This window comes from Opisthocomus hoazin, chromosome 12 (genome assembly GCF_030867145.1).
Source record: "Opisthocomus hoazin isolate bOpiHoa1 chromosome 12, bOpiHoa1.hap1, whole genome shotgun sequence".
NCBI classification, from domain to species: domain Eukaryota; kingdom Metazoa; phylum Chordata; class Aves; order Opisthocomiformes; family Opisthocomidae; genus Opisthocomus; species Opisthocomus hoazin.
In genome coordinates, this window is record NC_134425.1 from 17,075,374 (window position 1) to 17,099,063 (window position 23,690).

Sequence of the window (23,690 nt, forward strand, 5' to 3'; positions counted from 1 at the left end):
TGTGAGTGGATGAAACACTCCTGTCCTTCCTGAGCGGTATGATCTTCCGTTTCCCCAGAATAATCTTGAAAGTAAACACAAGCAAAAATAAGAGGAAAAATTGGTAAAAAATGCAAATATTACATGGGCCAAGGCACAAAAATGTAATTTGCAATGTTGCATTCATGAATGTTGGTGAGCTTACATCACTAGCTAGATTTAGGCTAGGTCTGTACTTATACCAGCAGAGCTGTCTGCTGTGAGCACAGGGGTAAAACATCTCCAAAACCAGTGTAGCGGCTATATTTCAGGGCATGGGCTCCAGTGAAGGAAGGAAAGGAAGGTATAAGGAGGACTCAGGCCTGGGTCAAGGATTATCCGCACATCATCTGCAGATCAGAGACGATGATGATGTTTAGGCATCCCCTCAAAACTCAGTCAAGTCTTTGAAACTCAAATAAAAAAACAACCCATTACTAGATGGCAGAAATGAAGCTGACTAAGTAGACTTGCTCGAAATCGGGTTTTCTCGTTGATACCAAAAGGACTGGCTCTTCTCAGAAACCTGTGCTGTGTGGGAAATATGGCATTCAGCAGAGCTTGCTGCCCTGCATGGGTGTGGATGCCTAATGTCATAAAGGCAGCTGCTACTTTAAATAGAGATGAATGGCTTTGCTCTTGCTGAAAAATTGGAGTGGAAAGTGGCAGAAATAGAACTTTGAGAATTCTGCTTTTAAACAGGAAAGAGTGCTTATACAGGAATTAATCCAGAATGGGAAAACAATTTTTCTAAGTAATTTTGAGGGGTTTTTTTAAACTGTTTCTGGAAGCCTTTTTAGTTGTAATTCCTGAACTAAGTAAGCAACAGCTGCTGCTGTCCTCAAGGCTGTTGTGATCTCTTCTATTGCTTTTTTAAGAAGATTTTTCTTTTTTTTTTTGTTATGGGAGGAAAAAAAACCCAGAACAAAAAACCCCATCTGTCTGAAGCAAGCTAGTTTGCATCCTGGTTTGCAGAAATGGTCTATAGTCCTGATAATTAGCAATCTATCATTAGATCAGATTAGGTATGGTTTTAACTGGGAAGCTTCTGCCATCTTGTGGTAAGAACTTTCACCTTTCTTGAAACAAAAGAGTTAAATTGGATACCTAATACCTTTGTAGAACAAACATATAGCTAAACAAAGCAGGGAGACCAGATGCTTTGTTTGGTTTGCTTCACTATTTGGGCATTATCACTTAAAATATTACTAGTATTGTAAAATAAGCATAATTTAAATGCATATATAAGGTTATTGCAACTTGTTTTTGCAGTTGCTTCGTCCATCTTTCTTTCCAACACACTACAGAAATTAATTCTGAAAGTAGAGTATGGAGCCAGAAGAACCCACAACAACTTTGGTATTTGTATGAAAAGTTGTTGACAAGAGTCTTTGATGGGTGTCAGTGTAGTACTCATTTGTGTTCATCCTGCGTGTCATCTGCTTTCATTATGGCACTATTTGGTTTCAACTGCAGGAAATGTTCAGTTACAGTTTCCTTCTTAGTGACTAACAAAGCTTTTGTGACATCCTGATGTGCTTCATGAAGCCTTTTCTCTGTTCAGAACACGGGAAAATAAAACCAACATCTGTGAAGAGAAACATTCATCTTTGTACTCCTTCCTGTTTCTTTTGCATTTGGTAATTGGCATCAACTCATGCGGTTCGGTATGTACATATCCTGAGAGTATATGGCATTATCTGAAGTCTTTTCATGGGTGCTGGGCAAACTAGGGTCATGAAACTGGCAGCTTCAGCCATCCACAAGACAGTAACATGTGAAAAAGAAGATTTTTACTAACTTTGGTTTGCAACCTCTTTGATCTCCCAAGCTAAGATTAGTATTTCTCACAAGGTCTTGTCTGACAAATATATTGCAACCATGCTGATTTAAACAGAATAAAACAACCAACGAACCTGACATCACCACACCCTCCAAGTGAGAACTCTCCATTTTAGGAACTGAAACTAATACTGAGATCAGTAGAAGAAACAGATGGGATTTAATTCACAATAGTTAAGACTGCCTGTATTGCTCTTTTTATGCAAATGGAAATCTTGATATGTTCCAGTTAAGATATATTGAAGCACATATTGTGCTTGAGAAATGCCGTACTGACAGTCTTGGAGATTGCAATCTTTACATGGGCATAAGATACCGAATTCAGACACTTCATACGCAGCATTTATAATACTATGTTAATGTGGCTTGTCCCTAGGCCATTTCACTGTATCTGGTTTTAAAGCTGATTCCCACACAAAGCTGTATCCATGCCAAATGCTATTATGTAGGGTAGATGGTGCCATGAGCTGGTATAAGGATTTTATGGAGAAACCAAATTGCAGTTAAAAATGGCTGCCACAGCAGGCATCTGCTTTTGCAAAGCCTACTTTCCCAGCTTTAGTAATCTACAGTTTAATCTGTGCTGGTTGTAAAAACACTAGCACTTTGGACATGTAAGTATTGAAATTAGTGAAGCTGCTCTGTGGCTGGAACAAGCCTTCCTAGTGTGAAAAATAGTTCCAACATATAAAGTTATGCCTCTGTGTCCTGGCAGCAGTTGGCATGAGTGTAAGTGCTGCAGATATTTCATAGCTTCTCAGCTTGCTCCAAAATATGTCTGAGGTGAGTACAACATGGTATAAACATAGGGATAGCTATTATCAGGGAGAGACAGCTGTGTAACAACATCCTGGACAATAAAGATATCTCTTGGGATATTTCTTAAGAGAACAGTCCTGCAAGATGGACTCTGCAAGAAGGATGTACATCACAAATGCCACATTATAAGAATTATTATACACAAACAGCTGCTAAGTCTCATTCAGGGCTATTGGAATAAAAAGATAGGAGAAACCTGACTGTGAGTCAAAGGAAGAATTTGAGTTTTAATAGCTTTAAAAATCAGTTGCATTCTGAATCTGCAAGGAGGTGAGCTCTTAGAAGTCCAAGCAGGAGCTTAGTGGCTCAGCAAAAATTGCTCTTGAACAAGGAGTTGATGAGCTTAGTTTTCCTGTAGAAACAAAGAGTTTTAGGTGGAAATCAGATCAGAGATTAAATTTGACTTTGCAAGGAGAGAAAACAGGAAAAATAAATTGCAAGTGCTGATGGTTATGTGATATTACTTACTTTGGAAGAAGGGGATGAGAATTTGGAAAGTTGAAAATGAACAAGGAAGTGTGAACTACAACTAGATCACAAGTGAGAAAATTAATCTGAGCCTGCTATTTGTTGCTTTAAATTAAATTTGGGAGGTAGTTTCCTGTCATAGGCATAAAAATGGACCTGGCCTGGATAAGCTGCACATTAGGTAGAAAATATTTTCTAAAGAAAATATTTGTCTTTTCTCTTGATATTATTTTGTATAATTTAAGGTTATTTAGTCCACTTGAGTTGATGGTAAATGTTTATAAGTGAAATTCACCAAATTAGCAATGTGCAGCAGAATTCCAAGTGATGTGGGGAGTTCTGTTTAAGTTTTCTGACTACTGGGAACTAGAGGATTGGTGACAGACATATGTTCTAGTTAAGAAATAACTTGCACAATAGCTCTGTAGGAATTTTGATTGTCAGACTTGGTTATTTCTCTGCAATGGAATCATAAACAAAAGCATGATGCCCTTTTGGTTTTTTGTGCAAGGTATGAAGTAAAATAAAAATTACGGTAAGCAAACTTTACTTCTTGTGAAACTACAGGATCATGTTTTTGCACTTATTTTTTTTGTTTCCAAACTGTCAGCTCTCACAAAGGGCATGAATAGGTTCAGAGGCATAAGTATCTTTGAAAAGGTCACATGTAACTTGTGAGCATTTTGACCTTTACAAATATCATACCATGGCACTGCAAGTCCTGACTAAAATCCAGCAGATATAGTAACAAGGGGCAGCTATTTATTTGCTGAAGTATAGTCAATGTGGCAAAATCAAGTTAGCAGTAAGGTGCGTACCTGTAACTGTGTTTACTGTAGGTTCAAATCTAAGAGACTCTTCTGAGAGCAGGTCAGCAAAAGGATGAGAGGCAACCATCACAGACTACAGCAAGGAAGATTCCAGTTGAATACAAGGAAAAAAAAAATCACAATGTGAATAAGCAAGCACTGGAACAGGGGCCTGAAGAGGTGGCATGATCTTTTCCCTTCAAGACCTCGAAACTTCCACTGGATGAGGACCTGAGCAACCTGATCTAACTTTGAAGTTACCTTAGCTGGGATCAGGTGGCTGGACTAGGTTACATCCCACCAGAAATCCCTTCCAACCTAAATGATTCTGTGGTGAAGGGCACGTATTTCTAAACAATGTAAACGGAGCAGTGTTAAACACATCATACGTTAGCGACCAGCTGCATGATGGGCTGCACAAACAGCCTGCCACGAGAGGGAGGAGATGCCGGGCTTTGAGCAGGGCATGGCACAGGCTTCTGCGTGGGTGGTAGCTGAGCTGAGAGCTCTCTCACAGACCTCGCATCTCTGAACAGGGCAATCCCCAAATGCCAGTTGAGTGTGAAGCCCGTGATGTGAGCTAAAGAAATAGAGGACGTTTCTTTGTTGCTGCTCTGATGCCAGGAGGACCTGGTGCCAAGCCTTAGCTGTTGCATCCAACAGAGTGGAATGCGGATTTCGACTCTGCTGCGTTTTCCTAAGAAGGTAACGGCTCCGAGGAGCCTTTAGATATACAAGAAAAAGCTATAAATCTCATGTCAGCTTCCACTTTTCAACTCTGCTTAGTCAGCATGGAAAAAAGCTGTGTGGGTTTTGTATTTTAAAGGCTTTTTTCTAATCAGGAGTGCCTAATATACCATGTTCTTGATTTTGTGTAGTGCTTGCATCACACCTTCAATTTTCAAGAACTGATTTCTGAATGAGGGTATGCTTATGTAATTTTTTTTACCTAAGCAGTTTCAAAGGCAAATGAATCTTACCGTCAAAGTATAAAGAATATTTTGCATTAGACCTAGAAGGTACTTTTATGTAGCAAATCTACAGGAAATGCTTGTAGCTACCATGAACAGCATTTTTGTGCAGATACACAGAACAGAGTTTTGGTAATGTAGAGAGAAGTATGATTTATGTTAGCAGTTAAACTGCTTGAAAGTACACTTCCTGCTTAAAAATAGTCCTGAAAATAACAATGTGTTTCACATTGATGGAAAACTAGTAAATATTTGGACCAAAATTTACAATGTGTAGCAGTTTCTATGGCATCAGAACAGTGTTATTGCGTGGACAAGGCTTGCTACTTTCTCATTAAGCATGTTCAATTAACAGATTATGTGGATTTCTGGAATTGCAATTGTGTCACAGAGTATGTAGTCAGCTATAAAATCTTAATGTTCCCTTTAGAGTCATTTTGTCAGTATCTGTCAGAGTTCTAGAGATACAGATTGTGGATCTGATACATATTTTGGTATGAGGAATTTGAAATTTAAAAATGCATGCAGAAATTGATATGTCTTTGTGATGCCAACTTGCCAGAATTCTGATGTTTGGGCAATTTTTTGATCTTTCATTTTTAACATTTTGCATGCTCAGCTGTCAGAAGGAAATTTAACATTTTCTAGATTAGAGATACAAGGATTTTTCATTGTGGTAACAAAGTCTGCATTTGTGGTAAAAAGGTAAGTCTGTGCTTTGGCATTTTGGGGAAATCTCTACGGTTGCCACAAAGCAGAAAAGAAACATCTTTTGGTTGCTTTCTGTCCTTTACAGTTCTGTAGAAGTGCTGTTTCACTAAAGTTTTTGGGTCTCACAATGCATGTATATTTCTGATGCATGTTCATGGAAGAAAAAAATTCTTCTTCAAGACTGCACTCGCATCTGAGGAAGGATTTTGAGGATGATTGTGTTTCCCATAAATGCTGTTCCTCGAAGTATTTCATTTGCGTGCTATGACCAGAAGAAAACAAAGTGTTCTCTTTTAAATTGGAAACATGTGGGAAGCACAAAAAAAAGAAGAGAAAAAAAAAAAAGAAAAAGCCCATGGTGTATTTGAAAATGGTCTCTCTTTAAAACTGTTCATGGCCATCTGTACTGAGACTTCTTGCTTGAGTATGCTGCTTAACACAGCTGTGAGGGAGAGGCACGTAAACTCCACTGTGGCACAAGTACTCAGACAGGCTTTCTCGTGCTAAGGCAAAGTTCATTACCTCCTATGAAAGCAATATTTCCACAGGCTGCAGGTAAAACTTGGTTATTAATGCTCAGTAATGCTCGTCCTTGTGGCCTTTGTGTCTCTCGCTGTTTTGTAGCTTTGTTTTTTGAAAGCGGTATCCAAATGTTTCCAGAACATTTGAAATATTATATTGTGTACTATTGTATTATTTTCTATTATTTTTATATTATGTTATATTAGAAATTATAGGGAAGTGGGCAAAACTCTGCCAAAAGGAATGAATCTGTCAGGAGTAGGGGCTGGAGGGGGCATGGCTTGCACTGACCCTGGCATGGTGATAAGCACATGTTAAACAGGAGTGTGGGACAGATGGCCCAAATAGGGTGACTGAGAGGAAGAGCAATTCTTCCATGTAATCTGCTATCTATAGCTTTGAAACCTGTTGTGGTCCATACAGTATGGAGTACATTCGCCGAGGGGAACCCTGGAGCAGTTGTTTGCTCAAGTCTGCATGTGCTGTTCAACAGGTTCTGGTTTGCATTCCAGGAAAGTAGTATCGCCAGATCTGAGAAAGAGGAGCCTGCGCATTAACAAAGAAGCTGGTTGACTCCCTCTGTCAACAGTCCTGGCCAGCCCTGCTACTGAGGTCAGCACTCTTAAGCTGGATACAGTTTTGCCTGATAATGTGTGGTCTGCTGCAGTGCTATAGAAGTAGTTGTCAGGCTGTTCTGGTTTGTTCTGCCTGTAGGAAATTATGCCACAAGGTGTATCTGTCTTGAAGTTAAAAGAGTTTCTGTGAAAATAGTCCTCATTATTAGTGGTTAGGCAAAAAAAATGCATAGCATTAGCAGAGCTCCTACTTACTTCAAAATTACTGGATTCAGCAATTTGAATTTGTCAAAGTCTTAAAAACTGCGGACACAGAAAAAGCTGCACTGAAGTAAAGGATGAGAACCTAATAGGAAAGAAATTCAGTAGCTGTCCTTTTCCTAAAAGAAGTTGAGAAACCTTTCTGGAATTAAAACATCATTGTTATCTGTAATAATTTTGTTATGGATTGTTTTAAAAGAGAAAGTAATGAATGTCCTACACTTCAGGTGCGAAGAAGTCTTGCCAGCTGAGGTTATATTGCATCTGAAAAACTCGCAGTCTACACGTGCGGTCAATAATGTGAAATATTCAAGGATGCACTTAAATTCAAGCCTGAAAGTGAACAGTGACTTTCCTGATATATGGAAGTCCTAAAATTGCCCCTAGTGTGTTCCTGTTTCCTAGGAACTTTGGGACAAGCTTCTTTTTCTTCCCTAGAGATCCTGAAACGCCTTCCAATCATTATTGTATTTATTCCCTTTTATCCCTGTTTTAAGCAAGAAGTTTAACAGCACCATGTTTTCTCATTGCTTGGTGGCACTTCGTTGCACCTTTGCACAGGCAGAAGAAGAATAGCAAGTTGGAAATTATAAATTGTAATACAGCACTAAAGAGGTCTGTAAGCAGGGGAACAGGTAAACCTAACATGATTCAGGGCTGGTGATGGCGGAAGGAATTTCAAGCAAAAATGAAGAAAGATTTCAAAGACCATCTTGATGACACAATAATTTCAAAGGGATTGATATCTTTCTTAAAAACGTACTTCATAGTATGATGCATGTGTTCTGCTCCTAAAAGCATGTCTACTATTTCTGTATTACTAATTATGTTTAGTTATTATTTAAGTATAGGGAGAACCCATGCCTTTGCCAGCAGTCAGCAAGGGAGTTTTTACCTAGGGTCCTGATCACCTTGTGTTGTCTGTGCTGTTGAAATTAAGCTGCTGCCATGATCTCAGGTAGTTAATTCAGAGCTACACTAGGATTGTCTACATGAGCTCTCAGCGTAGTTGGATGGGGGTGGTGGGGGGTGAACTTTCTTCATTTTTCAGGGTGTGTTACTATCTTGAGCTGTGAGGTCTATTTTATTCCACTTTATATATTTGATTAGGCACAATAATTCACCAAATTTGAGTATTAATATAATGGCTGTCATGAAGTGTTTTAATAAAGAATAAGATGGAAAATAACGACTTCAAATGGGATGAAAGGAATGCCATTCCTAACTGAGATTTGCTGCACTTAAATAGCAGCTGTTTACTTGAACCTTCTGCAGCGAGGTTTGGCCTGCCTGCTGGAAAGAAGAGGGGCCAGGCAGCTTGCCCATACTTCCGAAGATGGTAAATGACAGCAGTATGCAAAGCAACTTTCCTTTTTTACTGTGAAATTTTCCAATAAAATATATCTATTTTAAAAGAGCAAACCCCTCCTTGTTGCGTCCTTATATGGCAGATATGGCTATCCTGCCTCATTATAGCTCTGTCCTCCCTGATGTGGGAACATTTAGTGTAACATACACTTTCTCAGCATTCGTGTTTTGTCAATAGTAACTTCCTAGCTGTTCATGAGGAGCTTGGAGAATGTAAACCAATAGTAGCAGCTAACTATCATGAAGTAGTAGAACTCTATTTCTGTAGTGTGTGTCTGCAAAGACTCACTCTGTGCCCACTGCAGCTCTTCAGGGACTGTTATTTTATTTTGGGCTGTGGGCTGACGGCTTTTCTAAGTTTGATGCCCCCAGATTGCTGTGCCTATCCTGTGTGCAGAGCTATAGTGGGGATGAAAAGCAGTTATGCTCTCAATGAGAGATGCAAAGGCAGATATATAAAGAGATATTTTGGCTCTGAAGTGCAGTGTGGAAGAACAGATAAAGCTGCATTTTGCAACTCCCTTTTTATCTCTTCCACACTGTGTGTCTGTCTGTTGCAAACCTGTGATGTAGCTGGAGTGGAGCTAAAAATCAGAAGAAAATTTTCTCTTTGTGCTCATTGTCCCTTGTAGTGTTACACATATTTCTTTGGGACAGACTTTTGGTATGCAGGAGACTCAGCTGTGGTGCCTAACAGAACTCGGGAGATGTATTTCAGTTCCTGGAGCAGCATCATGAAACTGCCTCTTGGTTTGTCCTGTGGGGACTAATGATGTGCTTTGCTTTACGTACCCTAGGGCTGCAAGAGATGACCCTGGCAAGAGACATAACAGGCTGTTGGGCCTCGTTTACTTTATATTCCCACTGCATAGTGCCTTTCAATTTTTGAGGTTAATTAAAATAACTGTAAGCAAGCCACTGCAGTTTTAAATGCATGTAAAATTCCAGTAGGATTCTGTTTATCTTTTCTTTTTGGAATGTGCCCTCTTGTATAAATGGATTTTATTAAAAACAAGTAAGAGAAGGAAATCAAACACCATGTCACAGTGGCACAACAGGGCTCATTTTGAACATGGATTTCGCTGTACCTAGATATAATGTGTAAGCCCATGTATCTGTGACCTGCCTCATTTTTTCCCAAATACATAATATATAAATATTCAGTTTCTTTGAGTAAAAGTAATAGTAGAGGTCAACTTGTTCAGCACTGTCACATCACAGTTGTTTCCAGTTTTAGGCCCCTCAATTCAAGAAAGACACTGAGGTGCTGGAGCATGTCCAAAGAAGGGCAATGACGCTGGTGAGGGGTCTAGAGAACAAAGTCTTACAAGGAGTGGCTGAAGGAGCTGGGGCTGTTTAGGAGGTTGTAGTGAGGCAGGTGTTGGTCTCTTCTCCCAGGTAACTAGTTATAGGATGAGAGGCAATGGCCTCAAGTTGCGTCAGGGGAGATTTAGATTTGATATTAGGAAAAATTTCTTTACTGAAAGCGTGGTCAGGTATTGGCACAGGCTGCCCAGGGAGGTGGTGGAGTCCCCATCTCTGGAGGTTAAAAAAACGTGTAGATGTGGCACTTCGGGATATGGTTTAGCCAGCGTGGTGGGGTTGGGGTGATGATTGGACTTGATGATCTTAGCGGTCTTTTCCAACCTATGAGTCTATGACAATTCAAATATTTTTCTGCTAAAGGCAGTATTACCAAAAAAAAAGATACAAAATGACCCTCAACAATTTTTTCCCTATATACAAATATAAAGCTATGGCAATGTATAAAAGCGGAAAAATCTCCCTTCCAATCAGTCAATATGGGAAGAACACAGAAGGTTCCCTTGGTTATTGTGCAGACATGAGAGGAATAAGGGCTTCTTCCATCAGCTATGGTAAGAATCCTGGACAAACTAAAGTGTTGCCAGGGAGTCAACTGTGCTCTGGTGAAGGAAAATCTGAGAGTATCATCTTAGTCTTGGAAGGTGGGTTCTTATTCTGACCCCAGAGGAAGTAGCTGGGCCTGCAAGAAACCATTGTCATGAGAAAACCCAGATCTGCAGACTTGTGATATAAATTGATTCCCATCTTGTCCTGAGGGCCTAGCCAAAAACTAGTAAGTTTTTGAGAAGAAAATTGGAGTCAGTCACTTCTGTTATGCGTGTTAATGAATGAGAACATAGACTGTGAAGAATACTTGAAGGACAAATCTAGTTCTAGAGTATTTTCCCCTATGTAGTGTTACATTTCTGTGCTTCGTGAATACTCTCTATGCCATTCCTTACGTTATCTTTTTCTTGTAGAAAACATTAAGGGGTGAGGGTTATTAATTTTCTTTACTTAGTGCTACAGCCCCCCTGGCATTGTATTTATGCTGGATCATCATTTGTGCCTGCATACTACTGTGTTTATTCAGCTGTCCTAGAGCTGCTTTCTGAGACCACTTCAGGGCTGATTTTAAACTTGCTTCTCCATCTAGGCTCCCTGTGTACAAGCTTGTATGTTCCAGCTGTTCAAAAGTACTTCCTGGCAGATGGTCGCACAATTTAATGCATTCCCAAATCTTGTGAAATGAAAAAGGCCTGAGCCAGTTTCTCCAAAGATGAACCTTATGAATTTTTGTCAAAGTTAAAGGATTTTTTCAGAATAGCAGTTTGCACCTTTCTAAACCCAATTTGTGAGGTTATGTCTTAATTGCTTTAACTTATACATCATTTTGCTTTAGAGATAAAATACATACAAAATGGATTAGTTTTTATTTTAAAACATCTTTATTGCACAGCTTCATTAAACTTACACTGGCTTATTAAATATAATTTCTTTGCAAACGTATTTATGTTATCAGGCATAGGCAGAGCAAATAAGCCAGTTAACTTTTCCTTTGATTTACACTATGCAGATTACAGGAAAATGGTTTACTACATAGGCTGGAAATATAAGAATCTTAATAATATGATTTTTCACTGTGCTGCTTTTCAATATCCTAGTTACAGGCCTACTCTTATTTTGGCTTTGATTTTTATAATCAAAGAAAGAAAGAAATGTGTTTAAAACAGGTATTTAGAACAATAGGTAGTCTGCTTAGTGTGACTTCAATTGGCTTCCAATGCCACTGTCACCTATGGATCTCCTTGAAATATCTGCGACTTTATTGATGAATATGTGGCTTTATAGCAGGAAACTATTTCCTGGGTTTATGTCTACCTCCTGTTGCTTTAGAAAAATTGCTTAAAGAGAAGCAAAGCATGCAGGCAAGGTGAATTGTCTTCTAATTTTATCATATCTTGGATATTTGCTATTTGTTTTTACCTCTGCAGACAAGGAATACATAAACCCAACTTCCTTTATTAGTAAAAACAAAGTTTTGTGCTGTGAGAAGAAAGTTTATAAATTGGCTCTGCAATATTAGAGTTGTAGCCCAACTTCTTTGATGTGAAAGAATTCACAGGGCACATGCATCTAATTAGGATGTCACTCCAATGAATGAAGGAGGCGACTGCTCCTCAGTTTTATAGGTAACAGTGCCAGTAACTCTGAATGTGGGGGGGGGGGAAAAAAACCCCAACCTTTTCCCTGCAAAGGTATTTCAGCTCCTAGCAGATGTTATATTCACTTTACATAGAAGAGGAGGTATTCCTGTTTGTAAAAATGTTTTTTTAACTGACGCCTGAATGGCTGTTGTCTGAGTGTTTGAGTACTATATTTTAAAAAAGAGTAGGGGGTGCTTGGATTACTCTTGAAATTGTTGTCATACCCACCTCCTCATGGAAATAGTGACCCTTTCAAGTTTGGTACATATTGTCCTGCGAAGGTATGGAAGAGTGTTGCATTTCAATAGCTCTGCTCTGAAAATACTCCAACGTACTGTGTGTTTAACAATAGTTTACTCAGAAGCAGCGGGTTTTTGGAATTTCTCGAAAAGAGTTTGTGTTCATTTCAGTGTGAGGCTTCCCAAATAATGAGAACAAACCAGTCAATGCAACGAGAAAACTCTCCTGTTACGCTGTTTTGGGAGGTGTGAGTCCAGGGTCAATCAGGCTCACACTGCCAGATCCGACTGAGGAGGTGGCTCCCTTCAGCAATCAGCTGGTGGCAGCAGCAGAGTTTTAGGAGTGGTTATATGTGCAAAAACACGATAGCCAGAGCCCTTAATCTTTGGGAGAAGGTAGCTGTTTTACAGTTTCTGCTGCTACCTTCCCTTCTGTTTACTCTTCTGTTTATTTCTTCCTTTCCTCCTGCAGAATTCACCCCAGCCTTACCAGAAGGAGAGGCATTTCGGCTCTGCCTATACAATTAAGTCTACAACCTCCGCAGACTGAAAACTTTGCTGTTTTATTGTCATCAGTGAATAATTGTGGTATCTCTTGGCTTTAGCTAACTGGAAAATGGAAATGAAGAGAAATACAACTGAGTTGCTCTGGCTGTTGATGTTCTTCTCCGATATTGTGCCATTCAGTTATGAGAAATCAATGAGAGAGCGAGCTATCGAGCTGATGCAAGATGCACGTTTAATTGATGGGTATACAAAATATGTTCAGCTAAACCCTCTTTGTGAATCTTAACAAATGAGGAGGAAATGCTAAAGTATGTTTGGACCAGTAGAGACATAGGCTGTTAGTAGTACACAGCAGTTAGTTGCTGTTGCAGTGATTTGTCGTGAAGGAATTTTGGTTGAGAGGGTACTGACTATAGGATACGATTATTATAAATGCATCTGTAATTTTCTGGTCAAGTTTCACCACTTAACTGTTGTTTTCCTTTACATAATGTCCTTGTCTCCTTCCCATAATTTAATAGCATCTTTGATTAGCAATAACTTCTGAGCAGAGCTAGAAAGCAGGCATCATACCTTGAAAAGGTACACTTACAACCTGAAGGAATGATGTCTGTGGTGAGTATGTTTTGACCTGGGAACACAAACACTGATTATTCTAGCACAGGCAGAACCGATTATTCTACCACAAGTATTCGCTTCTAAGGAGCATGGTGGCTGATTTCAGTTCTTTTATTCCTTCAGAAACGATAAGGAGAAAAATAGATACAGAAACACAACAGCTATGAAAATGGGAGAATCAAATAAAGTTTCTTGCTGTCCTAACTAAGAAATAAAGCTTGTTTGCAGAAGACGGGAGACTTCTAAGCTTAGGTTATTGCAAGGATTATTGGCTATTAATGGTCTATGGGACTATGGACAGTGGAAGAAATTATGTTTGGGTTAGAAAGGAATGACTTATTTCTGTCACAAGCCCTACTTGTTTTCAATTCTAGCCACAATGACTTTGCACTGCAGCTGAGAATATTTTACCAAAATAGACTCAGTAGAGTCAACTTAAGAGAACTCAACAAAACCCACACAAACCTTGCGAAACTTCAGGCTGGTTATGTGGGAGCTCAGGTATGTACTGCCATGGTTGTGAGTCTGAGAATATACTTTTACATTTGCCTCCTTCCCAATCACAAACGTACTCCTGGCTTTGGTTTTGTCTCTTTCTGTTGAAAAAGAAAAACCAATGAAACTGAGAAGCCACAGGCACTTTTCCACAACATTTGTGTTTCAAATGTTTGTGTTTTATAATCCAGGTTCCCTTTACCAAAACAGCAGCATTTGTTTTGTGATAAATAAAGGAAACTTACATTCACTTTCCTGCATGTACTGTGGAGTAGCTGAGTGTGTCAGGAGGCTTTAATCATGTCTAGAGTGGATGCTCTTGCCTTATGTTATTACTCTTCCTTTGGGGGGCAGAAACTAGAGTGGCAACTCTGTTGTAAACTGTAGGAAATTATTTTGGGCTATGTTCATGAACTTCACTATTAGCAAATGAAAGTTTCCAAGTTGAAACACAAGTTATCTAGTTTACTTGTCAATGTCTCTTTCAGTTTTGGTCAGTGTATGTTCTTTGCAGCGCTCAGAACAAGGATGCTGTGCGTCTGACCTTAGAGCAAATTGATGTTGTCAAGAGGATGTGTAACAGCTATGAAGAGCTTGAACTTGTGACAACTTCGCAAGGTGATGCTCTTTCTTTTAACAGACATTTTTTAAAATGGGATTGCAGGAGGCATGTGCAAAAGACAGCTGCAAGCAGGCAAGTTATCTTGGTTTAAAGAATAACTTTAACTTCAGTTTTTCCACTGAACCACAATAACCAACTCTGTGCACAGTTCTGGCCCGCTGCACTCATGATAAATTTTGCCATATAAACATTCACTAAATAAGCTCCTATTCTATGAAAACGTCAGTATTATTGCTTGCAATTTACAATAACAATTGTTTCTCAGTTGTGCTGGCTTCTTACCTATCCTGAAATTACTTTGGAATTATCTTCCTTTGTTGTTTCCAGGTATCTCTGACAGTAGAAGGATCGCGTGTTTGATTGGAATAGAAGGTGGTCACTCCATTGACAGCAGTTTGGCCACACTGAGGATGTATTATGACCTGGGTGCTCGTTACATGACTTTAACACATTCCTGCAATACACCCTGGTAAATAAAGAGCATGTTTTTGTGTGACTGTCTAATGCAAGCTGGTGGCAGCTCCAAGATGGAGAAAATATGGATTCAGGCACAGACTTCCCCTATGAGAGACTCTGACCCAAGTCAAGGATGATAGGTTTCTGGGGTAAATCACTTGTCGTGAGTCATGTGGGAGACTGAAGGATCTAGTATGTAATATTTGTTATGCTGACAATTTGGGAACTTGTAAACCTTGTTAAAAACACAAAGATGGTAAAATTGCTATCCCCTTTGGTTTATTAGTAAAGTTACATAGGGCAAAACAGACCAAAAAAAAAGTACTAAAAATGCTTATGATGTAGACAAAAGAGGGTAAATGCTATGTAAGAAGTCAGCAGTCAACAACCTGCAATGCTGTCCTCTCTGGCCAGCTCAAATGTGCAGGTCCCATCTGCAGCTACAGGGATGGGTACTCGGTTCCTGTATCAGAATATTAGCACCTATTTTTTGCTGGATTGACAGAATTCCTTCTTGTACTGGATCAGAGAAAGGGAAATTGTGTGCAGAGAGGGCTGAAAAGCAGGCTTTCTGGCTGACAGGTAACTGACATTTCAGTGTGTCTTTGTTCTCTGATGAAGGTTTGTTGAATCAGAAAACTTCTGACAAGCATCTCTTTGCTTGTCTCGCATTGCTTCATAAACATACAACAGTGCTGAACCTGAAGGCATAATGTCCAGAAAAATTATGAACCTAAGAAGCACTGTGTGAACAACATATGTATTATGTAACTCATTATCCCTACATTTGGCTATGTGACTTGGGTAATGATTTTTATTGTGTATAGCATAAGAAGTTTCAGTTGCTGGTGTTCTAGTCTCCAGAATAATATGGTGTTTCTCCTCCCTCACTCCTCTTTTTAAGGTCTGAATCATCATCTAAAGGAATGCACAACTTTTATCCTAGTGTTGTTGGTCTGACTGCATTCGGCCAAGTAAGGATCTCGTTTGAATGCTAATCTAAGCAATCACTCATGTAACTAACAACTACTGACCTTATCTTTTCAAAAGTAACTTGTCATTAAAAATTAATTACTGGAAGTTCTTGATTGATAGGTGATCAGGGTTCAGTCAAAGCAAATTCCCTGTGATGTTCCTTAAGGTAAAAGAAGTGCTAGATTTAATTAAAACACTTGTTTTAATGCAGATCAGATGTATGAATTAACATGCAGTAGTGGGATGTGAATAATGGTTAAAATGACTTATTTTAGATTGACTAAGTTTTCTAAGTTTTGTGGTGGTGTGCTAGTTAATTGTGAGTGAATAAATTACTATTAAATTAATAGGTAAATAGAAACCTATACAGGCACAGTGTGTTTACGACTAGCTGACAGCTACAGAATTTATTTATCTGTTTACATATATGAGCTAGATGGTTTCCTTTAAGGAAACATTATACTGATATTGTTGTCTGTAAATCTGTTCTAGGAAGTGGTAAAGGAGATGAATCGCCTGGGTATGCTGATAGATTTATCTCATACTTCATATTCTACAGCCAAAGCTGCACTGAGTATCTCAAAAGCACCAGTAATTTTCAGCCATTCCTCTGCATTTTCTATTTGTAATCATTCAAGAAATGTTCCTGATGACATCCTCCAGCAATTGGTGAGCAATATGTTTTTTTGGGGATTGATTTGTTTGGATTTGTTGGTTTTGGTATTTTGGGTGGCTTGGTGTGTGTGGGGGGGTTTGTTATTTTTAATGGCAATGTTTGGCTAGTCTGAAGCAAACTTGCACATTCAAGTTGTGGTGTTTACTTTTCATCTTCTCATATCTGAATTGGATTTATAAGCAGATCCCTGAGCAGCAAGTTACACATTTGTGTGAGACATTTTCTTTGGGTTGTATTTTGTCTTTGGCTACAAAAATTAGGTATTTGCAAATACTTTGAAATTCTGGTTGAGCGAGTTTGACATCATCATGGGACTTCTGCTGATTCAGGCTACATGAGAATGTAATGAATCCAGGGTACAGGACAGAGGCAAAGCCTTGGGTTGCCATCTAAGCTTTGACTAATAAGAGTGGTGTTGTGCTCACTGATACATGGATGTAGAAGGATCTATGAGATGCCTGTGAGGTCTGCAGGACACAAGAGTGTCCGCTCATCACCTGTCTCTTCATATCTTTCAGAAAAAGAACAAGGGAATTATCATGGTGACTTTCAATGCAGATGTGCTGGCCTGTGGCAGGAAAGTTGTTAATATTTCTACCCTTGCAGGTTTGAAGTTAATATACTGTAGTTTTTTGTGGGTGGCCTCTATGAGTTTCCTGGTATCTATGTCATTTTTGAGATCATGTAAATTACACTGTTTATTCCCTTCCACTCCTTACCCCAGCTCTATATTTGGAGCTAATATTCATTAAACAATAACAAGAGGTACAAGGTACGTAGCTGGAAGACATGATGCTCCCCAATGGAGCCAAGAACCATTAATCCCAAAGGAAGTTCTTACTTTCTGGAAAACGTCTTAAATCTTTGTAATTGAGAGTGGAAAACACAGTATGTAATGGGTAATGAAAAATCTATAGGTATATGTGGGCTGCTTGTTGGGAATTAATGTGCTGTGATGATCATGCCTTTTTTCTCATTTGCTTCTCATCAGTGTAGCTGTTATTTTTAAGATTGCCTGATGCGCCTAATAACAGATAACATCTAGTTAAGCATCAGTGAATATCCAGAATGTCAACTGTATTATTAAATTTTAACCTGTATTATCAGGATGTCTTTTGACTTTTTTTTAGAAGGATTTGGTTCAGAGTCCATGACTAAGGAGAACAATTGCCTAGTGCCAATGTGTCTGAATTGTATTATTTCTTCTTACCGAATGCTTACATATCATTTTCTTGGTATTTTCTTTCAGATCATTTTGACCATATAAAGAAAATTGCAGGTTCACAATCAATAGGAATTGGTGGTGACTATGATGGAGTGGAACGGTTAGTAAAATTGTACATACATTGACATCTGCTTTTTAAATTATGAAGGTTTTGATTCCTTTTAGGGGAAAAAAGGCAGCAGACTAAAAGAGTTGTGGCAAGTTGTCTAGTTATGAGTACTAAAATAAGTTTTATGAAAGATGGGCACAATGATTCCTTTTTAGAATTGTATGAAGCAGTGCTACAAATATGGAAACGGATCCTAATGCCTTGTGAACCCTGCAATTGTGTGTTCTAGGCAGTGGTTTTTGCATACAAAAACAGTGACAGAGGGTTTCCTCCAGAAGTCAAAGATGAATGACAGAAAAGCTCCTTCAGCCTTTACATCGTAAATGGATTAGCCTGGGGAGATGCTGCAAAACTCTTTCCACCGCTATTACTTTCCAGTGGGGAAAGCCCAAAGTGTTTTTGGGGCTGTGAAACTGTTCCTGCTTTCGGGGCTTGGGAAGGGTTTGAGGCAAGCAGAGCATGGTGAACAGCCTACAGCGTAACCTCTCCTGCTAACTCCTGGGCTAGTGCTGTTACAGCACAGGAAATAAATGCAGATTGGGTGGCATTTGCTGGTGTAACCCTAAACCTTTTTTTGCTTTTCATCATTCTGTTGAATTTGCATCTCCTCTTTTTTTTTTCTTTTTTTTTTCCCTGAGGCAAGACACACTTGGGTATGAAAAACAGTCTGACTCACATCTGTAAAGTAGGACCACAAAAACAGTGTGTTAGCTCATCATCGCTCTGAAACTATAATATCCAAAATAAAAACACGGTTTGCAACAAAGGACACATTTTATTACATTGCATTTTCACAAAGACCATCAGTTTAATTGGTGGTGGAGTTGTTAAGGTCCTAACTCTTGGTAGAAAGTAATGGCACAGATTTCTTGAGAGATGCTTATCACCACACCCCCCACAGAAAAGAAAATTAACAGAAAATATTAGTTATCTCAAAACAAAGTCAAAGACTCATGGAAATACAATTTAAAACAGCTGTTTAATGCAGGGTTTGCAGCTTCTTCTAATTCCTTTTTATTCTGATAAGAACTAGCACAAGACATTGCCTATTGCAGTTCCTGCAGTAGATGGTTCTGAATAGCTTTCTTTTCACTGCCTAAACTGCTGAATTCAAACCAGTATTATTATTGTATTTGCTTTGGAAAAAATGACTTTGTAACAACAGAGTACACAAGATTGCCTGCAACTCCTTAGCTTGTCATGTGTTTTCAGGTTCCCTTCTGTTCTCAGTTACACAAGCACATTGCGCCAACTCCCTCTGCGATGGAACTGTTTCCTCTTACTTTAAAGGCCAGATATAAAGAGTGGATTAATGTATACAGGAGCTTGGGTTTTTTTTCCTTTTGTTTAGTTTTAATATCCTCCATGCTGTTGTTCTTCCTATACACAAGTGCGTCTTCATTCCAGAATACACAGTTTTGTTCTGCTAATGGGATCCTCTGTGCAGAAAAGGCCTTTTATTGTGCCCCAGTCCTGCTTCTGTTTGTCAGTTGAATTCTTAATTATTTTTTTAATTTCTCAGTGATGAACTGGGTCCAAAGTGAGCTCACTCCAAAAGTGAATATGTGCAAAAGACTAATTAAAAATCTTCTGTGTTTTTTCAGTGGTGTGTGTTGAATGTTCTTGTATGACTCTTGCCAACAGTTTCCCTGAGGGATTGGAAGATGTTTCTAAATACCCTTCTTTGATTGAGGAACTTCTTAGAAGAGGATGGAATGAAACTGAACTGAAAGGGGTCTTAAGGGAGAACTTTCTCCGTGTCTTCAGGGAAGTGGAAAATGTAAGATTAAAAACTAAACTGAATCTTGACTCTTACTAAGAGGGAGAGAGGAACTGCTGGTGCCTTGCTGCTTTTTTTTTTTTTTCTTCCCCTGTTTCAGTGAGAGAGCTGTGAGGGAATGTAAACACTTAATGCAATAATTCCAAATGCTGGGAAAGAAACCAAGATGGCAAGAGAGTGTTGGCAGAATAAAGGAAAGTGAGAGAGAGCGGACAAAGCTGTTGGGAACTTTGTCTCTCTGTGTTAATCTGATAAGTACACATCACTGACTTCTAAATAGAATTACTTCATGGTCTGGAGAAACTGTGGACGTACCAACGTCACAGTCTGGCTGTGTTTGCTGGTGCAGTAAGGAATGCTGACTCCTGCAAATCAATTTAATTCTTGTCATGGGACTAGGCTGCTATCCAAAAGGCTCCTGCCATGACCAGATCACTAACAACCCATAAACACAACTAGATCACAACGAGCTTTATGTGTAAATGGTAGAAGCTAATCCAGAGGGATAAGGGAGGAGAGGAGGGAAGGAGAGAGATTGTATGAGAGTAAGGACCACCTAAATGGTAACGTTTTCAAAAGCCTCTGTTGAAACTTGCAAAATGCTTGCCTCCTGCTGTTTGTATTTACAGGTACAAGTAAGTAGATACTACACACAAAGCCTTTTAGACAACACATATTTCAGAGTGATCTTTTTCCAGTTGCCTTTTTGGTGTATGTTAGATGAACAGAAGTTAGAGAATTTTGTACTGTTCCAGTTTATCTGCCAAAATATATACCTTATGCCGAGTTGCATGTGTGGCAGACTACCATTACAAAGAGGCTGAAATTCATTACACCTAACAGAGTTGTGAGATGTAGTAAGTTTTGTTTCCTTCTAAATTAGAGATGTTTGAAGCTCTGTCTTGAGACTGTGAGCTGACTTCAGGGAAGAAAACTTATGGGTTTGCTTAAGGCTTTCCAGCTAATGCCATCCATATGTCAAGGGAGCCAAGAGAAAGAACAGCCAGACCCGTGACCCTAGCCTGTAATGTATCAATTCTGAGTTCTGGGAAGTGTTTCATAGGAATGCAAACATCAGGATAATTATATTGATTTCTTCACATTCAGATGTGGTTTTGCAACACAGTTTGTGTTGGTTCACTTGAAATAGCATTGAGTTTGCTAGCTGCGTAAAGCTGTTTTCTGTTGTGCCAGTCTGGCTTTCAGGGGCAATCTTTTGAATTTTTCTAGGTGCGGAACATTAGTCGACTAATGGACATAGGCGAAAGTGAAATTCCGCAAGAAGCAGCGCAAAATTCCTGTCGCTTGGACCTACGGAATCATCAGCTTCAGACAGCTATGTCCTGTGGATTTCCTACTGTGCCACAACCTTTTGGGCTGACACTTGTAATTGTATTATATTTGATACTGTGTTAGGAATCATAAGACCTATGGAGTCTAGAGAGAGGTGTATGGAGTAATCTGCAATGCAACTAGTCATCTTTTTGGGGTTTTGTTAATGTAAGGCTATGCTAAATTTTTTATATAATTTTTATAAATTCATCTGCATACTGGAAGGTTAATGTCGATTTTAAACACTGTAGCAAAAGCATTTAGAATTTGAAGTGATAAATTCTGTGTCATCTTGGCTAAACCAGGACCACCGTTGTTAATGGAAAGTATTCACATCTAATGAATAAATTCTCTAATACACGACCCGTGGTTTTGGTACCCATATTGTGGCACTTGGTATAAATACTGGAGTCCAGAATCAGCAGTTCCACACAGGAATGAGAGAATATGATTGACAGCTGTTCTCAGATGTTTTCAGATATTACTTCTTTTTAAATCATACAACTTTCATGATCAGTCAATGGCTTAGCCAGAGAAGACTACCTCCCTGGTATGTGTAGAAGAGTGGGGTTTTGTTTTGTTTTGTTTTTAAGATGACAAGTTGGATGACATGGCTATTTCAATTTGGATTTCATGCCTAGTGCTAGCTTTAGGGACCCATCCTGCAGTACTAAACTCTTATTTGTGAACACTGACCAGGAGAGTGGGCAACTGGAGAGCTACTGAAGGGTGGAGGTAGATGTCTTGCATTCAGGTACAAGTGACCAGATAATGTTGTAGATACAGAAGATAGCAGAAGCAGATAGATAGCAGAAATTCTGGCTACTCAGAGGGTGAGAGGGTGTTGCAGTCTGAACAGTATAAAATGAACATTGAAATAAAAATGTTAGAATGTTCCACAGCTTTGTGGGAATCTTTGTCACATTTAAACAATGATCCTTATCAAGAACAGGCTTTATTTTAATTTTATTCTAGTTGCCTAAATTCAGACCATTGTCAAAGGATTCATAGGCATGAGGTTAGAAAGCAAGCTTTTTATTATAAATCTCCTGCTGTTTCAGTCTTTGGAACACGTTTTCAAATACACAAGGTAAGTGAGGTTAGAAGCTACTCTTGTACAGAAGAGCGTATATTGCAGTAGGCCTATTCTGGAGATTGATGATGAAATTGTAAGATGGCAGCACTATATCTTTGGAGGGTTATTTCCCAGTGCTTGCTGGTAAATGCCTTCTCGTGGTACTTGCTGTTGATTGTGATTTTTATCCCATGATAGGTGCTTTTGCTTACCGATATGACATCCGCAGAATTTAGCCTTAGTATAAAATAGAAGTCCTGTAATTGATCTAAGGACAGAATTTGTAAACACACAAATGAAGTATTTAACAACTGAAAGACAAGGCTAAGCAGGAACAGAATGGAACAGCAAGATAGTTGTTTTCTAGTCACTTGAGACTGTTCCTGCCATGCGTTCCAGCATTCCGTGTACAAGTAACGTTTCTGGAAGAAGACTGTTCTATTGCTCCAAAATGAAGCTTCACTAATTCTTCTCATAATGTGGTCTCCATGATAAATATATTCTGAATATAGTACTGCCGCTTACTGAATTGTTTACAAATCCTGTTGAATAACCTAGTTGCATACAAGCCATGGTTTTAAGTACAGTTTCTCAATAAATACTGATCCTGGTTATGCATCTACAATGGGGAATTACTGCACTGACTCTGAAGTCTTGCCTTCCTGATACTGCTTGACTGGCATCAGAACTTGTTTTACTGGTAAAATGATGAATTCAGTACGGCAAATATTTGCTTCCCATCAGTACTGCTGCTAATAGCTTCATAGGCCATTGGAAAGCTGCCATCCATGGTCCCTTTTCACTGAATTAGTACCTTGATAGTAACTTCATTACACATCTGAAATGTAAGATGCTTCCTTATTCCTTCCAGCCTTTTTTTTTCTACTGTGTAGTCACTTTCCTGCCTGCTAATTTCTACTTTTTTTTTCTATATTACAGCATGGATTAAAAATATATTTTTTTTTCTCAAAGATATGGATAATACTTTTATATGACTGGTTCTACCATACTATAGATATTTGTAGTTTATTTCCTTGTTTTATTTGTAGTATATTGCACTTATTTGTTTGCTTTGTGCAATGAAAAATTTGTAACCTTGTAGAAAAACATACATGAAATTTAAATAAAATATTGTTTAAATTTGTGTATAGATACTAGCATAATCTCACAAAACTATGTAAATGTTTAGAACTCCAGGAAACGATGAAAGAACCATGCCACTGCTGCAGAAGGAAGGCCAGGGTATCAAGAGGGCTCTGTGACTGCTCTTCACAGGGAAGGTAGCCTCCCCAACGGCAGGCAGGAGAAAGTCAGGTAGGTTTAACCCTAGAGCATCCTGGATGTAGGCAGTCAGCCTCATTGTCACTCAGATACTGCCTAACCTGTAGAGAAGTCCAAGCAACTGTCTATGGAAAGGGAACATGGATGACTTAGTCATTGCAGTGCGCCCATGATGACAATGTTACCTGCAGCAAATCGCTTTGCCAAGCTAGTCAATTCATAGAGAACAAGGCTTGTAGGGAACTAGACAGGTTGGCTGCACAAGGTTAGGATAACCTCTACTTCACAGCATTTCTCACAGATATGCGATGATCTAGAAGTCCCTTTTTGCCATTACTACTTACAGTGTTAATTCAGAACACTTCAAAGAAGCTGTGTGTGTGAAACCAACATCAGAGTGCAAAATCATCAAACAAGAAATGGA

At 38.9% G+C, this 23,690-nt stretch overlaps 1 protein-coding gene across 6 annotated transcripts; it reads left to right on the forward strand.

Moving 5' to 3' along the window:
• The first annotated feature begins 4,434 nt into the window (after nt 1–4,434).
• On the forward strand, nt 4,435–22,975 carry LOC104333947 (dipeptidase 2). Of its 6 annotated transcripts, none has more exons than XM_075434077.1 (12): nt 4,435–4,661; nt 6,673–6,772; nt 12,588–12,865; nt 13,615–13,741; nt 14,224–14,353; nt 14,685–14,826; nt 15,718–15,787; nt 16,281–16,457; nt 16,983–17,070; nt 17,714–17,789; nt 19,443–19,578; nt 20,809–22,975. In XM_075434077.1, exons 3-12 carry the CDS (start codon nt 12,732–12,734, stop codon nt 20,992–20,994), a joined length of 1,266 nt encoding a protein of 421 aa, XP_075290192.1. In that variant the 5' UTR covers nt 4,435–4,661; nt 6,673–6,772; nt 12,588–12,731; the 3' UTR covers nt 20,995–22,975. The 6 variants fall into 6 exon arrangements, with proteins under 6 accessions (XP_075290192.1, XP_075290194.1, XP_009937818.2 ...); XM_075434079.1 differs by having other exon boundaries at nt 12,721–12,865; XM_009939516.2 differs by lacking the exon at nt 6,673–6,772 and having other exon boundaries at nt 12,721–12,865.
• Nucleotides 22,976–23,690: the final 715 nt, after the last annotated feature.

What these genes read in the sequence shown, in the direction of transcription:
- LOC104333947 (XM_075434077.1), top strand. Translation starts at nt 12,732, where the DNA reads ATGGAAATGAAGAGAAATACAACTGAGTTGCTCTGGCTGTTGATGTTC. An exon ending in ACTTGTGACAACTTCGCAAG is followed by an intron (nt 14,354 to 14,684) that starts GTGATGCTCTTT and finishes TGTTGTTTCCAG; the next exon opens with GTATCTCTGACAGTAGAAGG. An exon ending in ATGACATCCTCCAGCAATTG is followed by an intron (nt 16,458 to 16,982) that starts GTGAGCAATATG and finishes CATATCTTTCAG; the next exon opens with AAAAAGAACAAGGGAATTAT.